This window comes from Trichomycterus rosablanca, chromosome 25, assembly GCF_030014385.1.
Source record: "Trichomycterus rosablanca isolate fTriRos1 chromosome 25, fTriRos1.hap1, whole genome shotgun sequence".
NCBI lineage: Eukaryota > Metazoa > Chordata > Actinopteri > Siluriformes > Trichomycteridae > Trichomycterus > Trichomycterus rosablanca.
The window spans coordinates 17,312,210-17,334,650 of NC_086012.1; the positions used below are offsets into that span (position 1 = coordinate 17,312,210).

At 44.2% G+C, this 22,441-nt stretch overlaps 1 protein-coding gene across 1 annotated transcript; it reads right to left on the reverse strand.

Annotated features, from left to right (window-relative positions):
- Positions 1-64: 64 nt before the first annotated feature.
- Positions 65-22,379, reverse strand: LOC134302251 (collagen alpha-5(IV) chain-like). Its single transcript, XM_062987285.1, has 51 exons — positions 22,314-22,379; positions 20,555-20,611; positions 18,937-19,026; positions 18,722-18,766; positions 18,562-18,606; positions 17,878-17,940; positions 17,741-17,794; positions 17,621-17,647; positions 16,779-16,847; positions 16,629-16,691; positions 15,875-15,910; positions 15,717-15,761; positions 15,545-15,619; positions 14,904-14,948; positions 14,718-14,780; positions 14,106-14,174; positions 13,810-13,866; positions 13,707-13,725; positions 13,256-13,315; positions 13,049-13,084; positions 12,624-12,794; positions 11,600-11,686; positions 11,434-11,523; positions 11,282-11,352; positions 10,611-10,799; positions 10,345-10,516; positions 10,174-10,263; positions 10,003-10,107; positions 9,696-9,790; positions 9,464-9,614; positions 9,282-9,392; positions 9,033-9,197; positions 8,664-8,792; positions 7,837-7,935; positions 7,586-7,678; positions 7,303-7,442; positions 7,104-7,230; positions 6,935-7,015; positions 6,215-6,349; positions 6,088-6,135; positions 5,194-5,385; positions 4,694-4,815; positions 4,392-4,464; positions 3,985-4,059; positions 3,051-3,176; positions 2,169-2,264; positions 1,883-2,092; positions 1,617-1,794; positions 1,388-1,502; positions 689-861; positions 65-158 (listed from the first exon to the last, which is right to left on the reverse strand). Exons 1-51 carry the CDS (start codon positions 22,377-22,379, stop codon positions 65-67), a joined length of 4,887 nt encoding a protein of 1,628 aa, XP_062843355.1.
- Between the last annotated feature and the right edge of the window lie 62 nt (positions 22,380-22,441).

The following is a 22,441-nucleotide window of genomic DNA, read 5'->3' on the forward strand; positions in this document are numbered from 1 at the left end:
ATGTAAAAATAATAAATATCTGGACTGTGATGTTCTTGTTGGCCGGTGATGGTGTTGCACGACTTCACTTTCCTCTCCGTTGATCCTTCATGCAGACGCGGCACCGACTGATCACGTTGGTCATTGCTGGACCTTTCAGTGTCTGAGGTTCAGGTTTACTGTAAAAGAACACAGAAACATGTACTGAATATTTCAGATTTTATATATTTATGGCCAAAAGTATTCGGACGCCTGACCATGAGCTTGTCGGATGTCCTATTAAAAAAAGAAATGCTATTAAAAGAGAGCGACATCTATATGTTATATTCAGACAGAACAGCAGCTGCTATTTGAGGAGACTTCTCACAAAATGCTCAAGTATTTGTGTGGGAATTTGTGCCCGTTCTGTCATTCCAGAGCTGTGCCTGCCACTGGAGTTTCTTGCTCTGCTGGAACAGGAAAGGGCCTTCCCCAAACTGATGCTGCAAAGTTGGATGCATTTACTTTCCTTTATATAAATGATTTATCACACATGAATCCAATAATTAGAAGGGGTGTCCCAATACTTTCGTCCATATAGTGCGTATTTTGTCTGCTACAGAAAGCACCTGGTTAGTTTAACTGGTTGGATAGAAGGACACTGGAAGGGCTGTATGTATGTATGTATGTGTTAGAGACAGCAGGGTGCGCTCTAAGACTATCGATTCACCTGAACATGTTCTCCTCACTAAGCGATGCCAGCCAGTAGCTGTAGGAATCTGGGTAATAGTTACACGTGCCCCGCCCATGGCACTCGATGAAGGGCACCTGTCTGAAGCTCTCCAGGCACGAACCCGGAGAGATGAGTGATTGGCCAGAGCCCTCAGCACCCACACCGGTTTGCTGAAAACAAACAAACAAACAAAATACAGTTAAATATTAATATTATTAATAAACCTACAGGGTTCATTCAGAGTGAATTAATCCATCCTTCCATCCATCCATCCTTCCATCCATCCTTCCTTACATCCATCTATCCATCCATCCTTCCATCTATCCACCCACCCGTCCATTCATCTTCCTTCCTTCCATCCATCCATCCATCCATCCATCCTTCTTTCCATCCATCCATTCATCCATCCATCCATCCATCCATCCTTCTATCCTTCTTTCCATCCATCCTTCTATACATCAATCTTCCATCCATCCATCCATCCTTCCTTCCATCCATCCATCCATCTATCCTTCTTTCCATCCATCCATCCATCCTTCCATCCATCCTTCCATCCATCAATCTTCCATCCATCCATCCATCAATCTTCCATCCTTCCATCCATCCTTCCTTCCATCCATCCATCCATCCATCAATCTTCCATCCATCCATCCATCAATCTTCCATCCATCCATCCATCCTTCCTGGGACTTGTACCATGGTGAATGAATATCCAGTCCAGAGTGAGATCCACCCCCGAGGACAGTTTGGTATCTGTAAGGTTTGGCTGTGGATGCTGATGGAATTAGTCGAGCTCTCACACACTGAACATCTGTCAAACATCAGAGCATAACATCAATATCACACATCTGTAAAACATCTGTTACAAAACATCTATAACATCACTGTTATACCCCCCCCCCCCCACACACACACACACACTCACCTGCTGATATATTTGGCCAGATTGTCCCCCATGATGGGGTCCATGTTGGGGGGCATGGGCTCGTCCGTGGAGAGCCAGTACGAGTAGTCGTTACGTGAGGCGTATCGGCAGGTTGTTTCCGTATCACAGAAGAGAAACGGCATGGTGGAGAAGCGGGGTAGACAACTACCGACTGTACCTGAGAGGTAAAAAAAGTGCCACTCTGAATTGCTGAGTGGAGGATTAAACTGCTGTAGGCTGAGTGGACGGTGATTAGCCAGTGTTACCTAGGTCCTGTCCATGCGTCCGGTCGTTCCCGTGGATGAAGAGCAGCGAGTACCCCGAGTAAATAAATGTGGTTCCTTGTGGGCAGGCGGGCACCTGGACGCTCTGGCTGTGTCTGGCTAGCAGAAAGCTATCAAATGTTCCCGAAGTTCCTTCTCCTTGAGGCCCTTGAGGGCCCTTGTGTCCCGGCGGCCCCACATAGCCATTAAGCCCTAAAATAAGATCAGCAGTTAGTTCTGAGTTCACCAACGTTAGTAAACGTATAAAGTGTGAAAACCGTGTGCCAACCTGGCGCCCCTGGTCCTCCTTTATTCCCCTTTAGTCCAGGAAAGCCTTGAGGTCCTGTGATGGACCTGCCTTGATCACCCCGGCGGCCCTGGGCCCCTGAGAGAGAAGCAAAAAAGGCGTGTCAACTCCCAAACCACCAAGTGACCGCTACATTGACCAGGGTAAACTGGTTACTACAAATGGTGATTGGTCAAAAGTATGTGGACACCAAACATCTATGAGCTTTTACTAGACTTCCTTTAGCCACAAAGCACTGGTGAATGGCCAGTAACACAGTGGGATAACACCTGAGCACAGTCAGCATTCCGAATCATCCCAAGACTCAGAACTGTGCAGCTTTATTCCCCAAATTGTTGCCCCCAAGCTTTAAGATTTCACCACTCAGAAACTCTGAAACTAAGCAGCCCAAACCAAACCACCAAGAACAATCCCAGGCCATTATTACTCCCCTACCAGCCTTATAACCGTGGAAGCAAACTGGAGTTTTTTTTTTTACTCCAAGGAAAGGTTATGCAGTGCAGCAGAGACCAATGGAGCAGTCCTTTACACGACTCCAGTCAATATTTGCTCTTGCATATGAAGATCTTGGGCTCATAAAACTCCAGAAATCAGCAGGGTGTGGGCTTGCAAGTGTTTACAGCTGAGCTGTTGTTTCTCCCAGATGTTCCCACTGTATGCCAGTGCATTAATGAAGGACCTTGAGTTCTTCATATAACCATTTCTACTGCCAGTGTTGGTTCTATGAAGATCACATGACCAGTTCTTTGATTTTATGCAGATTAGAAGGACACGTGCAGCTTATTGATTACAATAACAAATTTTTTACATTTTAACCCACTTTAACGCCACTTTTAGGGGTAAAACGCAACCAACCCGATTCACCTTTTGGTCCGAGTTTTCCGGGTGGTCCATCACGTCCACGCGTGCCTGGATATCCAGGATCTCCGTCCGGCCCCGAACTCCCCGGTACATTTATTACCGGTGTATGAACAGCAGGTCCATCTGGGCCTAAAAGAAACCACAAACAAACCACAAAAATCACTTTTATTTAACATTAACGTGTCCTAATTCAAGTTGCATTTACAACTTAAACCTTTAAAAATGCTGAAATAAATGATAAATTATTATAAATTAAAATATAATACATAAAACAAAACCTCTAAAGTGAATTATAATTGATGCGAATTATTTGCCTATTTTATTTTTTATAAACTGAAATAGAAATTAACTACAAACAAGCCGATTAAGTTTTAAAAAATAGGCTAAAGTTTTTGTTTTTGTGTGTATTTTTTTATTTAACAAAAATTAAACCTAAATTTAACAAAATCTGGAAAAAAGGAAATATTTTAAATATTACAAAAATGACCAACATCAGTTATTTTATGTACATTTTTTAATAAACTAAAATTATTAAGTTAATAAAAAAAATCATAAGGAAAATATGATGCTCCTGTATTTAGGCGTCGCCACAGCAGATCTGGTCCACATCAGAGTTGGCACAGTTTTTACGCCCGATGCCCTTCCTGGCACAGCCCTCCTAGTTCTATCCGGGCCTGGGACCTGCACTAAGAGCGCACTGAGAAGCATCTCCTGTAGACAGTACTGTAGACACTAGCCAATCATGTCCATGCAGACTCCTGACCGGCCGATATTTTACCACAAATTTACATTAAGAGAAAATATACAAATATGCCTAAGAAACATCATCACATATTAACAAATAATAAATATCAATAATATTCAGATCTAAAGAAATTTCAGTCCATAGTTTTGGGTGCAATATTCAGTAGCAGTGTTTGTGATTGTAGGGACTAACCTGCTGATCCGGGGGGTCCTGGGGGCCCGGGATTCCCATTAGGTCCGTACCTATAGTTTGGCTCTCCAGGCTCACCTTAACGAAAGATTTAAATTAAGTTAAACACTTAAATTACAGCTATAGAACTTGAGGACTTTGTGACTGCTGGCGCCGCCCTGTAGGACAAAACAGTTCATGACAACCTGGAGTCCTCACCAGGTTTTCCTAAATGTGACTAGATTTACCCACGATACCTCTGTAATTGTACAGACACCCTTTAAATGTGCTTAATTGCTTTGTGCGCAGGGGTGCAGTCATGAGGAAACTGGTACAGTTTGGAAAATTATACATAAAAATTAAACATTCATTCCATTTATTCTTTATAATTATTAATTGCCTTTAAATAGTTAGAAACAGTAGTCGCTCACCTGGAAAGCCTGGAGGACCAGGTATCCCAGGTTCCCCGTGTATCCCAGAAGCACCAGGTCCACCTTCAGGTCCCTGTCAAATAAAAGGTCAAAAAAAAAAATCTATCAAAACAAACAATCTCTCTTTTTCTCCTAATTTTGGCACAGCCAGTTTGTCTTTCAGTGCTGGAGACCCTGATCACGTCCGAGGAGGGGATATTCCCCTGACACACGCTCCCGCCAACGAATTTCCCTAATGTCCCAACTATTTTGGAATTGCGTGTGTAGCAAAAGATAAAAAAGTGATTGGAGAAGTGATTTACCGACGGTCCGGGGTTTCCTCGGCATCCCGCCTCTCCGGGATAACCGGGCCGCCCTGGTGGTCCTCTGTCCCCCTTGTCTGCTTTATGTAGGGTCTCTGGGCGGCCTGGTGGACCAATCGGCCCTGCACATCAAACGAGATTCATTATACAGGGCTGCGCTTGGTCTGGAACTGAGACCACAGACCAAATATATTGTAATCACAAAGTATATTGGGACACGCCCCGCTCCCCAATATTCAGATATGCTAAAAATGCCCCCCCCCCCCCCCCCCCCCTTCCATTCCACTCAACAGCTTTGGCTAGAATGTTTTAGAATGGCAAGAACCATTACCCCTGCCCCCCTCCATCCCACAGTAGATCTGGCCCCGTTACCCATACATCGCAATCCATCGAACCCTTACCCATTCATCCAACAATAAACTCAACCAGAGCTGAGGATCAAACCCAGCTCTCCAGGATGCACCACCACTACCCACCACTCACTCATCAGTGTCACTCACCAGGACGTCCGGGGCTGCCAGGATTCCCAGGATTCCCAGGATCTCCCTTTATGCCATGAAAACAGTCCCCCGAAATTCCAGGTAAGCCGGGTGACCCGGGGACTCCTGGTGCTCCTTGGATTCCTTTATTGCCAGTAGGACCTGGAATCCCAAAACCTGGGACGCCCCGAAGTCCCGGATCTCCCTTCGGACCTGAAGAGCACAGATTACAGTGAAATCCAGACCCAGAGGATCGAAGTTGTTAGCAATAATTGGACTTCAATCACATGATGCTCCTTCACCACCAAGTTGCCACTGTTGGACTCCTGAGCAAGAACCTATAACCTCAAACTGTATTTGATCATAAGTGTAAGTCGCTTTGGATGATCAGAGTTTAGCAGTGGAGTAAAAAAGTGCACCAGTGTCCACTCAGTACCTGTCATTGTGTCATTGCGCATGGTAATCTTAGGCTTGTGTGCATCTGCTGTAAAAGTGCATGACACTACACTTGATTGTGTCAGAAATAGCTGCTACTGGTTAGAAGCTGGGTGGCGCTGTCGCCTCACAGCAAGAAGGTCCTGGGTTCCATCCCCAGGTGCTGTGTTTGCGTGGGTCCAAAAACATGCAGTCAGGTTAATTGGAGACACTGAATTGTCCAGTAGTTGAACAGGTGTGGTTAAGTGTGTCTGCCCCTTCCAGGGTGTTACTGTGTGCCTTGCGCCCATTGAAAAGCCCTTCGACTCTGATTGGATAAGCAGTTAAGAAAGTGAGTGAGTGAGTTAGAAGCTAGTTAGAAGTGTCCATATACTTTTGGCCATGCATTTTAGCAAACCATTAGAAGTAGAACATTTCATCAAAACAACTTTGGATGCAGCTCTAGAGCTGTTGTCTATTCTATTTTGTTTCAGTACTTGCCCGGTTGCCCCTTCTCTCCTTTTCGGCCTTCGCCAGCCACAAATGGACCTGAAAAAGACGCCACACGTTTGAAGCCCAGCTGACATGGATGGCATGACAAGTTTGTGACTTCAGTACAGTTATGAACTAAAAGCAGGCGTGAGAACAGGGAACAGGGTTCTACCTGGATCTCCTCTCGGTCCCGGTGATCCCGGAATGCCATCTAGACCCTGGTTGCCTTTTTGTCCTCCAGGTCCTGGAGCACCAGCAGGACCAGAAGGACCTGAGATCAGATGTAAAGATAATTATCACACAGATTCAACAGAAGACAATCACAAATACAGGTGGCCATCCGCAGTCCTCAACGGAGAAAGTGAATAAAACAGGGGTAGCGCAGAACTGAGTACTGGTCCTCACAATATAACAAGCTTTTCCATCTGCATTAACTCAGTTCTTGGTAAAAAAAATCAAATATAGGCAACACTTAAGAGCCTGGTGGGACAGGCAATACATGAGCGAGACCCCAACCACACCAACTAGTGCACCCGTGCATAAAGTGGATGTACGGACGGGGTCCAAACTGCTCCCCTCTGGAGCAATAAGCTCTACATCACATCCCAGTGATAAACCAGACCGGGGCAAGTTTGGAATCACAGCATCAGAGAGATGAGAGGGAGAAACCATGATACTGACACAATCATCTGCACCTCCGTGCCCCCTCTGCTGGCCAAAATGTAGTACTCACTGAGCTACCATTGCATTACACTGTGCGTCTACATACTTTTGGTCCTGAATTGTGTTGAATTATTTATATTTAGTACAGTACTAATAACGTTTTAAGAAATATATGTTAGACTGAACACATTACCTGGATTTCCATTCAGTCCTACGGGTCCGGGAGGTCCAGGATGACCGAATGAGCCCAGTGGACCCGGTGGTCCTGGAGGGCCTGAAACAGCCACATCATCAAGGAATAAAAACCTGAAATATAAACAACTAAATACAAAACACTGTCTTGATCAGCAATTACTGTTTACCTACAAATCCTGGAACCCCGACGTCTCCCACAGGTCCGGCTGGCCCGGGATGACCCGGTGGACCGGACGACCCGACGTCCCCCTTCTGTCCTTTAGGTGAAGCAGTACCTCTGAGTCCAGGTTCTCCCTGTGGTGGAGCACATATATTCACATACATATACTGTATACAGCCAGAGGTATAGACTGATGTGACTCGTACCTTTTGCCCTCGAGGTCCAGAAGGTCCATGTGTGTCTGCACCCCAGTCTCCTTTGTCTCCTTTGATTCCGGGTAGACCGTGTGCACCAGGTGACCCTTGGGATCCAGGGAAGCCCTGCTCTCCTTTAATACCCCGGAGACCTGTCCAACAGGATGTTCCACCAATCAAATAGCTTTTTTTTTTTAATGGGACGTCCAACAAAGCTCATGGTCAGGTGTCCGAATACTTATGACCAATATGGACATCATTTAGTGGGTGCAGATATGTGTGCAAATTCCCTCACCGGGAAATCCTATATGTCCACGATCTCCTCTTGCTCCAGCTATGCCTGGTTCTCCTGGAACGTCACTGTCAGTACCCGGATTACCATCAGGACCTGGGAAACAAACGTATGGATCTCGGTAATCTTGATGACCAAGCAGAATTCCGATACCTCTGGAGCTCCAGCAAGAGTGGTTTGCTAACATCAGCATCTGGAACAAAAGTCTAAAGCCAGAATGTCCTCAAGGGTGTAAAAGTTACATGAAAACTTACCCATTGGTCCGGGGCTTCCAGGTATCCCTATGCGGCCATCGGTTCCTCTGGTTCCTGAATCTCCTGGATCTCCATGTTCACCACTTAAACCAGGTTGGCCTATTGAAGGTCAACAGAAAATATTGGACGGATTAGTCTGACCAGCGGTGGAATCTAATCATGAAATGAAACCCGATTACCAAAACGGACCCTGCAGAAGTAGCCATCAATGACACCATGATGTAGGATGGTGGGTTGAGAGAGTATTCAGACCCTTAGGCAGCTTTGGGCTTTGGGCAGTTTATCCCATTCTTCATGGCAGAACCTTGAACTTTCATGGCTATCAATGGCTGCATCTCCCTGTCCTTGGTGCTGAGAAGCTTCTCCAGAGCTTGACGCTGCCACCACTATGTCCATCCACACCATAGGGATGGTATTAACCAGATGATTAGCCAACAGAGATGGTTGTCCATCTAACAGGTAGAAGTGACAGTTGGGCTCTTCCTTCTTTCCTGGATGCCCAATTTGCCCAGGCAAGTCTACGAAGGTTCAAGGTTGTGCCAAGCTTCTTCCATTTGAAAATGATTGATGTGATTGTGATCCTGGGGATGCTCAAACATCAGATATTGTTTTTTACCCCTTCTTTCATCCCTGCCTTGCCACAATTTGATTACGTGGATTAACAGAGGGCTCCTTGGACATCATGGCTTAGTCTTTGCCCTGACCATGCAGAGGATTGGGTAGAAATGGCAAATAGATCCATTAAAAGTGAACCCCACAACACAAGTGCACAAAAATCAAGGAGTCTGAACCCTTTCTGAATCCTGTATATGTATGATTAAGCGTACCAGGTGGTCCAGGGTCTCCTGGTGGTCCGAGTTCGCCCCCTGTACGACCTGGAGACCCAGGTTCTCCATCGTCTCCAGGAACACCAGTAAGACCTCTCACGCCTTTCACTCCAGCGAGACCCTGAGATCCTGTAAGCAAAATAAATGTCGATCTGAGGCATCAATGGTCAGCGTTCCTGCTTCAGTGTGTATTAGTAACTGACCTTTGAGTCCGGGTAGCCCGACTAGTCCACTGGCGCCGTCTGGTCCAGGAACTGACCTTCCTGGAAATCCACAGTCTCCTTTTGCTCCTGATTGGATCAGTTAGAACATTAAAAAAGCGAAGCTGCCAGAATTTTACACTTGTTTATATTTTGAAGTAAACAGTACCGGACACTCCGGGGGGTCCGTGCAACCCTGATGGACCTGGTTTGCCAGGAGGTCCAAGTTGTCCCGGCACCGATGACCCAGGTGTTCCAGGGATTCCAGGCTGTCCAGGCTTCCCAAAACCTGGCACACCAGAGCTCCCCCTAATACCTTTCTGCCCACTCGATCCTGTAAAACGTGTTTCCGTTGGTAAATCTGGCACCTGTACGACAGAGGTTCCTCAGAGACCTGGTAGAAACTCTTTAGACAAACCTGTGGGGCCTGGTTGACCTTTTAATCCTGGATCACCCGGTGGACCAGTTGTTTGCCAACAGCTACCTGGTGCTCCGTCTGGTCCTCGTCTGCCTGCTATACCTTTATCCCCTGTTTAAAAAAATCATGATTTTAAAGCGTGTATAAACTTTGACTGCTCGGTTTCTCTGGTAGCTACTTACCTTTCAGGCCTCTTCTCCCTTCCAGTCCCGGTACTCCGAATGGTCCAGGAAAACCCGGAACACCTGGATCTCCAGGAGGACCTGGAACATCTGCCTCACCTGGGAACCCTGCTGGTCCTGGAGGTCCTGGTGGTCCATATACATCTTCACCCTGCAGCAAATTCATTTTAATGTGAGCGAGTCTTCAAATATGAGGCAAAATTGGCACTTTGTGGTTGTTTGTATTACTGACCGTTGGTCCTGGTAGTCCTTGTGGTCCGGTTGGTCCAGGCATCCCTGGTGAGCCTATTCCAGGAAGTCCTGCAGGCCCAGGTGGACCTTTGTTACCTGCAATAATGTACATTTATTAAACCCATTGACCACCCCATTGCCCTCGCAGAAGAGTTGTGTGACTCCATATAATTGCCCATGGTTTGGAATGGGATGCCCAACATGCGCATGGTCAAGTGTCCATAAATATTTGGCCATATAGTGTTCCAATCATCCTAGTCGCAAAAAAAACCCCTTAAGTGTGTATATTAAGCACGTGCACACCACACCTTTTGCTCCTGGTGGTCCTACACTTTCAGGTAAACCAGTGCCCCTCTCTCCCTTCGGACCAGGGTAGCCTTGAGCTCCTGGAGAGCCTGGTAGTCCAGGATGTCCTGTGAACAAAATGCTCAGTAAAAATGTCCACAGAACAGTAATGCCTTACCCGTAACAGCACTCACCTTGTGTTCCAGGTGGCCCTTGAGGTCCTTTCCGGCCTTTAAGTCCTGGGCTTTCTGCTCCTTGACTCCTACCAGGTTCTCCTTTCTGACCTAATGAAGAAGGGCAGAAGTTTGGCATTAAAACAACGCAGGTGAGAAGGTCAGCAATGTATGCGAGGTTAGGGTTCTTGCCTGGTGATCCGGGTGTGCCCATTAGGCCTGGCACTCCACGGTCGCCTTTCTGACCAGGAAATCCAGGCTGTCCGACACTTAAGGGTCCCGGTGTTCCACTTGTACCTGGGATTCCTGAAAGCCCTGGAAAACCAGGAGGTCCTGGGTCTCCTCTGATACCAAATCTCGTGTCCTAATCATAAATGATTGATTATTTAGGGTTTAAAGAAATAGCCAGCTGATTAAGGAAGGCAGTCATAATGACGTGGACACGGGGTATCACTTACTGAATACCCCTTGGGTCCAGGGGGTCCCTTTTGTCCCGGAGATCCTAGTGGACCATGGCGACCATCTGGTCCTGGTTGACCTAGCGGTCCTGGAGAGCCTTGATCTCCTTTCTCCCCATAGTCAATGGTGTTCCCACCGCATCCTCTTGGTCCTGGAGCACCTTGAGGTCCGGGTGGTCCTGGAGGCCCCTGCAGTCAAACAAGGGACATGACGACCAAACATCTGGCGCCAAATTTGGACAAATATAGCTACACAAATAGTCAGAATTATGTGGTCACCTGACCATGAGCTTGTTAGACATCACATTCAATCCCAAGGGCATCAAAATTTCCCCATTTTCTTGGAATTTGACACTTGGAGTGTGTTAGTTGAAGGTTAAGGGTCTTCTTCAGTGGCCTACCATTGGCAGCTTGGCTGTGGTGGGTCTTGAACCCAGAACGTTGACTTCTATGACATGCTATGCTACCACTTTCAGCCATAAAAAAGCATTTGTATGGTTTCCACTCATGCTGGACGATGATTATGATTCCTGAATCTCAGTTATCTCAAAGGTGTTCCTTAAGGTCACCATTAGGAGACCATGAGGTTTCTGATACACCTGAACTTAATAATTAAGGGGTGTCCACATAATTTTGACTATATAGTTTATCACCAGTCATTAACTTTATACCTGGTATCCTGGTAAACCAGGCTCTCCGTTGTAACCCGCGTCTCCCTTCGGACCAGGTGGTGCATTCGTACCTACACAAATAATCCATATCAGTGGAGTTTGAGTTTATAACCATCGAGACGTTCCGCTTCCCATCAGCCGTATAATCTCACCTGGAAGACCTGGTGCTCCGGGAACACCCGGGGGTCCTCGTACCTCATTACAGGAGTCAGGACAGTCGTAGCACGGCTCTCCTTTCTGACCTGTGTTAATCGTTCAGTGTTAATTCAAGTTATTTTACAGCCTCAGCTGAACATTGTTGAATGAACGCCGGTTCACCTTGTGGTCCTTGTTGGCCGTCTTCACCAGGAGGACCCAGAAACCCTTTCATTCCTTTAACACCCGGAGGACCCTCGTAATCAGGACCTCCCAACACAGAAAATCAAGAGGTTACAGAACACACGCTAACCACAGGCACCAAGTCTTTAAAAATAATTATTTTAATATTTAAATCTTATCAAACTGTGTCCTGGTGTACATGTCATAATAATAATAATAATATCAGTAATAATAATAATAATGATAATAATAATATCAGTAATAATAATAATATCAGTAATACTAATAATAATATTAATAATAATAATAATAAATAATACAAATTTAAAATAGTAAAACATAATAATAATAATACTAATAATAACATTAACACTACTAATAATAATATCAGTAATAATATTATTAATAATAATAATTTATAACAATAAAATAAATAATCATGATAATAACAGTAATAATAATGATAATAAAAACAATGTATAATTAATGATAAAAATTTAAAATAACAATGATAATCATTTCAGTAATAATAATTATTAGAACAATAAAATAAATAATAATAAAGACTAATACATAAATGATAAATATTTGAAATAGTAATAATAATAGTAATAACAATAAAACAAAATAATAATAAAAACAACAACAATACTACTACTTATAATAATAATAAAAATAATAATAATATAATAATACAATTATAATAATAATATTAATATTATCATTATTATTATTACTATTTTAAATATGTATTATTCATTATCTATTAGTCTTTATTATTATTATTTCATTATTATTATTATCATTATTATTATATTACTATCTTAAATATTTATTATTTATTACGAATTAGTCTTTATTATTACTATTATCATCATTATAATTATTTTTATAAGTTTTGCAGGACAGAAAGTGGCACAAATACAATTAAAATAAAAGAAAAAGGAAAATAATCAAATAAATAGAAATGTTAAACCACTAAATCTGTGTGTCACTGACGCTACATGAGTAGAAGTTTTGAAACCTGATAACAATGGGCCTGGTGGACCTGGGTCTCCAGGAGGCCCTTGGAATCCCAGAGGACCATCTTCACCCGGGGGTCCGAACCAGTCTGGTGCTGCCTCACCCTTCTCCCCTTTAGGACCCATGATACCTGGTGGTCCTCTCTGCCCCGCAGGTCCCGGGAAATGAGAACCTGAGGGGACACACAGAAGCTTTTTATTATAAAATCATTTGACATTTTTTATTACCACTACCAAGCTGCCACTGTTGGGCCCCTGAGCAAGGCCCTTAACCTTCAGTTGGATAAAAATGATGTTGCTTTGACACATTTAGCTCCAAAACCTGTATGATAAGCCAGCTACCTCTGAAATTAAAAATTAAGAATTTATAATTACATTTCAATTTCAAAGTCATGTTTATGAGAAAGTGAGGGTGTTTTGCAGGTACCTGGCAGTCCCGGTGGTCCCGGAAAACCCGACACACCTTAAAAAAAATTTACATTCATTAATAAACAGTGCTAATATCTATCGCTTGTTCTCTCTTAGATCCCATTATGATCAAGCTTTTTTATACCAACTGTACAAAACTAAGATGCATTAAATGGAATAATTAATAATTAAATTCTGTTTGATAATTGGTGCATAATCGACCCACCTGGCAACCCAGTGGGCCCAGGACGCCCAATACAGCCAGATTCCCCCTGGATTCCTTTAACTGGAGGATATTCAACAACCTGAAGAATGAAACGGAACGCTGTTTATATATATATATATATATATATATGAATTATTATATATATTATATAATATATATATATATATATATATATATATATATATATATATATATATATATATATATATATATATATAAACACATATATCTCATAACTTGTTTGGGAACTGAATGTGAGAGACCTAATTCCCATCTCATGTCCCCCTTTGCTCAGGGGTCCAGGGTTTGGGTCACTGTGGTTTTGCATTACAAATGCTCTTGTATAATAACATTTGTATTATAAAACGTTTATATTCTATTAATTACACCTTTGTATGATGATAAAATAATAAGGATGTATCACATACATCTCCAGGAGGACCTGACGAACCCCAGTCACCTTTCTCTCCCTGAAACAGAGTCACAACTGTAAGTCCTATATTTATTTATTTATTTATTTATTGCGATATGAAAAACATGTTTATTTAACTGACCTTGACTCCTTCTGGCCCAGCAAAGTATCCTGGAGGACCTTGATCTCCTTTATCACCCTTTAAAAAATACACATAATTTTACAGGTACAAATTTTGGGGCCCTCTAGTTACCCCGAATGTTGTCAAACCAACATGTTGGGTGTTTAGGGTCATTTTGTACTGGCGCTACAAGGCTAATGTAGCTTACAAAAGCTAAGAAAAGGTGATCTAACCAAACATGCTTATACAAATCTTAATAACAGGGTCTGTGAGGCTTAATTGGCTAAAAAAAGAAAACACCGAGCCATAACGACGACCTCAGAAAGGATGTAAATAACCACCGTAAATCCTCGGAATCCAGGATCTCCGTCTTTCCCCTGTTTTCCCTGAATGGAAAGAATTTAACACTTCTGAGAACATGTGGGACTTATTACACATTAAATATGGCCAAAAGTATGTGGACACAGCATTAGTTTTTGACTTTAGGGCTGTGGTAGCTCACTGGTACAGGTACTGGACTGGTAAAAGAAGGATGCTGGTTTAGTCTTCACTGCTGGACTCCTGAGCAAGGCCCTTAACCTTCAGTTGCTGTAAAAGCACCTCTATTCTATGCTTTTAATGTCGTAGCAACAGTTTGGGGAATGCCCTTCGCCATTTTAGCATGTTTATGTCCTTGTGCACAAAGGTCCAGACAGACACAGTGATGAGTTCAGTGTGCACAATGCTCCAACCTCAACCACAATGAGCTCTTTTAAAATGGAATGGAATGACAACTGTGAGTCAGGCCTTCTTGCCCAGCATTTCCCAGTAGAGTGATGACAACTGCTTTATTAAATGTGGTTTTGGAACAGGATGTGTAACTAGTTATCAGTCTGGTGTCCACATACTTTTATTTTGTATGTATTTCAGATTCAGATATAAGGACCCACCTCAGGACCTTTATCACCTTGGTCCCCCTTTATACCCTTCTGCTGGACATAACCAGGTCGCCCCTGCCGAAATAACAAAACGCCTGTCGTTAGATCGTACAGAAAATCTCAGGAGCCAAAAAGTCGCCACAAATTTTAACGTTTCGACTCAAAACTTGTGATGCAAACGTGAGTGAAAGTACTTACAGGTTTACCGGTACAGCCTCGTTCTCCTGCGTCTCCTACATCACCCTGAGAAGATCAAATCATCAGCAGCTATTTATTTATTTATAATTATTAATTCTTCATTAATTCTTTCATTTTCTTCTCGCTGCACAATTAAAAAAACTAATTAACCCTCCATGTGGTTTGGGGAGATGGGAGAAAGTACCAAACACTGATGAAACCAACATGTCGTATATCTGACACACAGTATTGGAACTGAGGTTCAAACCTAGGTCCTCGGGGCCCGTGTTGATGTGCAGCACCCACTATTTCTGCCTGTGGTTCTGACACACAACAGATCAGGTGATTTTATCATCACAGGGGGGCGTGCACTGATGTTTTGAGAACTTGTGGGACTGTTATTATACATTAAATACAGCCAAAAGTATGTGGACACCCCATTAGTTTTTGTGTTCAGGCCTGTGGAAGCTCACTGGTTAGGGTACTGGACTGGTAATAAGAAGGATGCTGGTTTAGTCTTTACCACTGGACTCCTGAGCAAGGCTCTTGACCTCAACTGTTCCCTAAACTGTTGCGTCTGTGTGAAGTCAGCGTTTACCCGCCCTGCGCCCCCCAGTAAGTCATTCAGTCACTTTGAAGTAGATAGAAATATTAAATATTACCTTCGAGTTCTTCCCGGCGGTTGCGTACAGGATCGTTCCTCGTTTACCGGGTGTACCAGGAAGTCCCCGATCTCCCTAAACCCACCGTATCAAATAAAACAAACACACACATATCAGTACCGTAGTAAAATACATGAGAAGAATTCATTATCAGATGAAGTCTAGTCCTGACCTTCAGTCCTTGAAGTCCTGGGACACCAAAACGTCCTTCTTTACCCTGTCACACACACACACACACACACACACACACACACACACACACACACACCGGGTTCAGCTGGACTGGCGAACAGTTTCACACTTGACCAATGAGCGATCAGCTGTGAATACCTTCAGTCCTGGAGGTCCAGAAGGCCCCGGAGGTCCCTGCAACGAGCCACACATCAGTTCAAGAGCCTCTCCAAACCCCCTCCAGACCTGGACTACACTAGATAAATAAGTACACCCGTGTGTACATAACGGAATCCTGTTTATACTCATATTATATTCAGTGTCTGGTTTACCAGCGCTTTATCCTGGTCAGGGTCGCTGTGGGTGTGTTTTACTGGGCGAAATGATAGGGAACACCTTGGACAGGTCGCCAGGCTGTCACAGGGCGCACACACACATTTAAAATTTCTAGTATCTTCAGTTAACCTGACTGCACGTCTTTGGACTGTGGAGAACATGCAAAATCCACACAGAAAGGACCCTGGTTCTAAGGAGATGACATACAGGTGGTGGACAAAATAACGGAAACACTAGAAACAAATTAACCTGACTTTAAAGCTGCTTCATCACAGTTTAGTTACAAGGGTCAAGCCTAGTGGGAAAAGCTTTGGGGTATCAATCAGAAGGTTGCGGGTTTGAATCCTGGCTCTGCCATCCACTGTTGGGACAGACACTTTTATCCCAAGTGACAATTATAACTGAACACAAGTTTGAGCAAGGGCCCTGCTCAGGAGTCCAACGGTGGCAACTTGGCAGTGGTGGGGCTTGACCCAGCAACCTTCTGATTACTAATCCAGTACCGTAACCAATGAGCTATCACTGTCCTTTCAGGACCTTACTTAAAAGAGAAAAACAAAACAAAAAAAAAACTCACGTGAGGTCCTCTGAACCCGACTGACCCCGGGGGTCCGGTTCTGCCCGGCGGCCCTGAGGGTCCCTGTGGGTAAAAACAAGGGATGAGTTCTCTCTTCTGCAACAAGAACGCAGGACTTTACTCAGATTCTTCAGAAAAGGATGGACGTACTGGATCACCGTCGCGTCCTGGAGGTCCCGGTCTTCCTTTTAGACCCGACGCCGGGAGAACAGAGTCGCCCTGTTACCCAAAATCCAATCAGAAAGAGAAACGGGATTATTTAAGGGTGCAGCGGTCAGTCGTGATGCCAATGTGATGGGAACATCCGGAAAAACAATTTAAATAAAGCAAGCATATCAGAAAACACCCACACAGACACGGGAGAACATGCTAAATTTACACAGAAAAGACCCTGGACCCAAAGAGATGACATAAAAGTGGTGGACAAAATAATGGAAACACCAGATACAAAATAGCTTGAAGGGTGGATGAAGTTTTGGGCAATCAATCAGAAGGTTGTGTATCATAACGACCTGGAGGAAACCCAAACAGACAAGGGGAGAACATGCAAAATCCACACAGAAAGGACCCTGGACCCATACAGGTGGTGGACAAAATAATGGAAACACCAGATACAAATTTGCCTGACTTTAAAGGGTGTGTGGAGATTTGGGCTGTCAATCAGAAGGTTGTGGGTTCCAGTCCTGGCTTTGCCATGCAATTTGAATAAAGGAAGTGTGTCATAACGACCTGGAGGAAACCCAACAGACACAGGGAGAACATGCAAAATGTACACAGAAAGAACCCCGGACCCATACAGGTGGTGGACAAAATAATGGAAACACCACATATAAAGATGCGTCATCACAGTTTAGTCACAAGGGACAGTGGCAGCCTAGTGGGTGGAGCTTTGGGCTGTCAATCAGAAGGCTGTGGGTTCCAATCCCAGCTCTGCCATGCAATTTAAATATAGAAAATATATATTTATAACGACAGTGTAAGAAAGCACTCACTCTCAGCCCAGGCCAACCAGGAGATCCCTAAAAAAGGAAGTACATTTACTGATTGGTGTTAAATAATAATAATAATAATATCAGTCCGATTACACAATTAAATAAGAATCGATTACTTACTGGGGGTCCGGATAAGCCAGACGGACCAGGTGACCCGGGTACACCCACGTCTCCCTGTCACCGTAAATGTGCAAGACTCAACAATTTATCTTCAAGGGCAAAATAAAATAAAAATAAAATCTAAATGAACTTTTTACCTTGGTGCCATTACATCCAGGGTCTCCGGGGTCGCCAACTGGACCCTGTTCTCCAGGCGTGCCCTAATTAGAGCACACACAGTTTAAACTGGACATACTAGACGTCTCATGTACACCATAACAGTCTTATATTCAATTATCTAGATTTATCACTCATCACTGCTCCAGACTCCCTACCTAAGCCACGCCCACATGAATTCATACGGGGATCAGTATCGCATACAGAGAGTCATGCACTGCTCTCTATTATTCCCTGTCTCGCCAGCAGAGGCCGCAGTTGGATCAGTAATGAGGAATCCCATCGACCCTCCCTCCCTCAGACATCATGCTAATCGTGTCTGTATAGGAGCCCGGCCGGCTGGCAGCGGAGCTGAGATTCAGACTCCTGAGTTCGAGATCTTAGCGGTGGTGGGCTGGTGCTTTAGATCGCTGCATTTTTTTTCTGTGACTGAATGATGAGTTCAGTAAGGCTCCTGATTTGTTATCCTGGCTTCTTGATTGATCTTTGGTCATTATGATTATAATTGGTAACTTCTCTGTGCACATATAAAGAGAACTAGTTTGACTGCACTGTCATTCGGTCACAGAGAAAAATGTTATATATTATTGTAAGTATGGCTCTGATTAAATTTTGGTTCTATTTACAGTCGGGTCAGATTAGCTGGTGGACTGTTCTCATCTTACCGGTAAACCTGAAGCCCCGAGAAAGCCTGGACTTCCCACGGCTCCCTACAACACACACAGAAACACCAAAACTCAGGTGAGTGGTCAGGTACGCCGGATATGAGCACACGTGAAATATTTCAGCATTATTTAAGCATAAAATAAAATAAATTCATTTCACCCGAGCTCCTTTTGATCCTGGAGCACCAACAGGACCAGGATTTCCCTTCGAAAGAAACAAATAACATATTACAGTGTCAAAACAATTACTGACTGTAGTCTGTAGAGCAGTAAACAGGCCTCATATCGGCTTACCGGGTGCCTACACGTTGACACAGTTTCCTAAATCATGCTTGTACAAACTGAAGTGCATGTAAAGTTTTACACACATTTTACCTTCTTGCCTTGTGCCCCTCTCTGCCCCTCAGCTACGGCGTAGCCCTGTAATCCAGGAGACCCGGGATCACCCGCAAATCCCTTTTCACCCTGCAGAACATCCCAGAGTGTATTAAAAATATTCACGTGTTTTATTTATAGGCATTAATCTGATGACATATATCTGATGGGGATCTGTCCCACCTGAGCACCAGCGCATTATTATTAGTAGTAGTCTTTATGGCTCTTCATTAATAATGTAAAAATATATATTCCCTTTAGATATAGGAGGTTAAAATCATTCTACGTTTAGGGCAGCTCGAATCTCAACAGTGCTATCAGCCAGTCGGGTGTTTGGGGGGTGGGAGGTGCGCTTGTCAGTGCGCTCTCAGTGCAGGTCCCATGCCCAGATACAATAAGGATAGTAATAAAAAATTCTAGGATTTAATTTACTTCTTTTAAAGGGTTGAAGCATCATTATGAGGTGCTTTCTTGATGACACCACAGCCTGGTCCTGGTTTAGTTCTTTAGACCCTTTGGTGATGCTGGGCAGCCCACACAGACACACTGATGCACCTTCTGTTCCCAGATAAGAACAGAGCAACAATCTGAAACCACTGCAGGAACAAAGTCACAACAGACTCAACGTGAACGAGTTCAAGGCCTCCGGACGTTCGCGGTGTATCAGACGCAGCTGTGGTGTGGGTGCCGCACAGCAACGCAGGTTCTGAGGACCTGGGTTTAATCCTAATCTCTGCTTACTGCCTGTGAGAAGACTGAAGAAGGTGGATAATAGCGAGCTGAACACCGATCAGCCATAACATTAAAACCACCTCCTTGTTTCTACACTCACTGTCCATTTTATCAGCTCCACTTACCATATAGAAGCACTTTGTAGTTCTACAATTACTGACTGTAGTCCATCTGTTCCCCTTTCATGCTGTTCTTCAATGGTCACGACCCCCACAGGACCACCACAGAGCAGGTATTATTTAGGTGGTGGATGATTCTCAGCACTGCAGTGACGCTGACATGATGGTGGTGTGTTAGTGTGTGTTGTGCTGGTATGAGTGGATCAGACACAGCAGCGCTGCTTGAGTTTTTAAACACCTCACTGTCACTGTTGGACTGAGAATAGTCCGCCAACCAAAAATATCCAGCCAACAGCGCCCTGTGGGCAGCGTCCTGTGACCACTGATTAAGGTCTAGAAGATGACCGACTCAAACAGCAGCAATAGATGAGCGATCGTCTCTGACTTTACATCTACAAGGTGAACCAGCTAGGTAGGAGTGTCTAAAAACTCCAGCAGCGCTGCTGTGTCTGAGCCACTCATACCAGCACAACACACACTAACACACCACCACCATGTCAGTGTCACTGCAGTGCTAAGAACGATCCAACACCTAAATAGTACCTGCTCTGTGGTGGTCCTGTGGGGGTCCTGACCATTGAAGAACAGCGTGAAAGGGGGTAACAAAGCATGCAGAGAAACAGATGGACTACAGTCAGTAATTGTAGAACTACAAAGTGCTTCTATATGGTAAGTGGAGCTGATAACATGGACAGTGAGTGTAGAAACAAGGAGGTGGTTTTAATGTTATGGCTGATCAGTGTATGTGATGTAAATGGACGTCTCACCTTTTCACCTTTTACTCCGCTACAGTGGCAGATCGATTTTCCATTACACACACATTTCTGAAACAAAAAACAACAACAATAATAATAATGTTAAAACATGCACATCAGCTCACATATTCGCTCAAATAAGCTTTGTTTATTGTTTAAATCAGTCAGGAAACACAAATTAATAGTTCGGTCCAATATAAAATTGAACCCTTGTTGTGAAGGAAGATGAGATTTTGGGATTCTGTGTGTTCTGATGCCCCCTGTTGGCCAATTTTGGCGTTTCTACTGACCGTACACACTGGGGTTCTAGAGAATTGGATTCGTAGCCTTGTAGTAATCAGAAAATTGCCAGCTCAAGCCCCACCACCACCAAGCTGCCACTGTTGGACCCCTGAGCAAAAAATCACACACGTAACCAATCAGCTCCATATTTTATGCAATGTTGTTTAATAACTTTATAGAGCTTGCTTTGTGCACAGAAAAGGACCTTCCCTAAACTGCTGCTGCAAAGTCAGAAGCATGTAATTACCTGTTATCGACTGTTGTGGCTGTAACACATGAATTCGGGAATTAGAAGGGGCGTCCCAATACTTTTGTCAATGTAGTGTATATTATCATTAGTTAAATGACTGGAGCTGTATTGGCAGTGATGTGGACAAGCACGGTGGGTCGGCGGATAGCACTGTCACCTCAGGAAAGAAGGTCCTGGGTTCGATTACCCGGGTCCTTTCTGTGTGGAGTTTGCATGTTCTCCCTGTGTCTGTGTGAGTTTCCTCCGGGAGCTCCGGTTTTCTCCAACAGTACAAATCTTGTGTAAGCAGTAACTACCTGACCTGTCATGTGTGGAACCAAAGTGACGTTACAATCCTAATAAATAAATAAACTAGTTCATATCACGGACACACACACACACACACACACACACACACACACGCACACACACACACACACACACACAGAGACTCGACCTTATTTGTTATTTCCCATGTATCATCGTTCCGTCTCTCGTTCTGTTTATGCTGGTGAGTAAACACAGAACAGGCCACCGGAACCGAAGCGCTCGTACCGTACACACGCCCCGGGTCACCCGTCCAGAACTCGACGTCCTGCACAAACACTCTTGAGTTTGTGAACACATTCCGTCCTCTGGTTATAAAAGCGCAGGAATCCCGTCTGCTCACCTCTTATGTTGTTTATCATCGATGGGGGGTCGTGGATTTTTAAATGTCACCTGCTGACCCCATGTGACCCCTTAACCAATCCTACAGCATGTCATGTCACTCTGAGGGTCAGCACTTACATCTCTTACATATCTGAAGTAGTTTGACCGGTAATCACATAAAGGAATCATTAAAGCTCCACATGTGGTCAGTTCTTCTTATTATTACTGCAAATTAATCAGCCCAAATCTGTCCGAGTCACACTGGTCACCCGTCCCATTTCCTGTTCGTTTTGATCTCCGACGGACACACACGTCTCTGCACGGTTTAGGACCTGCTGGGGGTCACTGTGGTCACTTTCAGCATCATGGCCCCCAAACTGGACCACATTACTTTCCCAAAAGCATTCGTTCGATGAACCGTGAGCTTGCTGGACATCCCCCCAGGCTTTTCACAAGATTTTGGAGGCTGTCTATGGGAATTTGTGCTCATTTAATCAAGATATGAAAGCTATATCTACTGTATAAGGCTGGGTGCTGATTGATCAGTTGATGTTCCGGTTCAACAACCTATTTGTTGTTGTTGATAATAAAAGCAGATCTGATACTCACCCCGTCTGCCCTGCCGTGCCACAACATCATCCAGCCGAGGACGAACCACGTCCACCGCGCTCTCATGCTTCACGTCTCCCCGAGGCGCTCTGTGAGCCGTCCTGACCGAGATCTCCCCCTTTACTTAA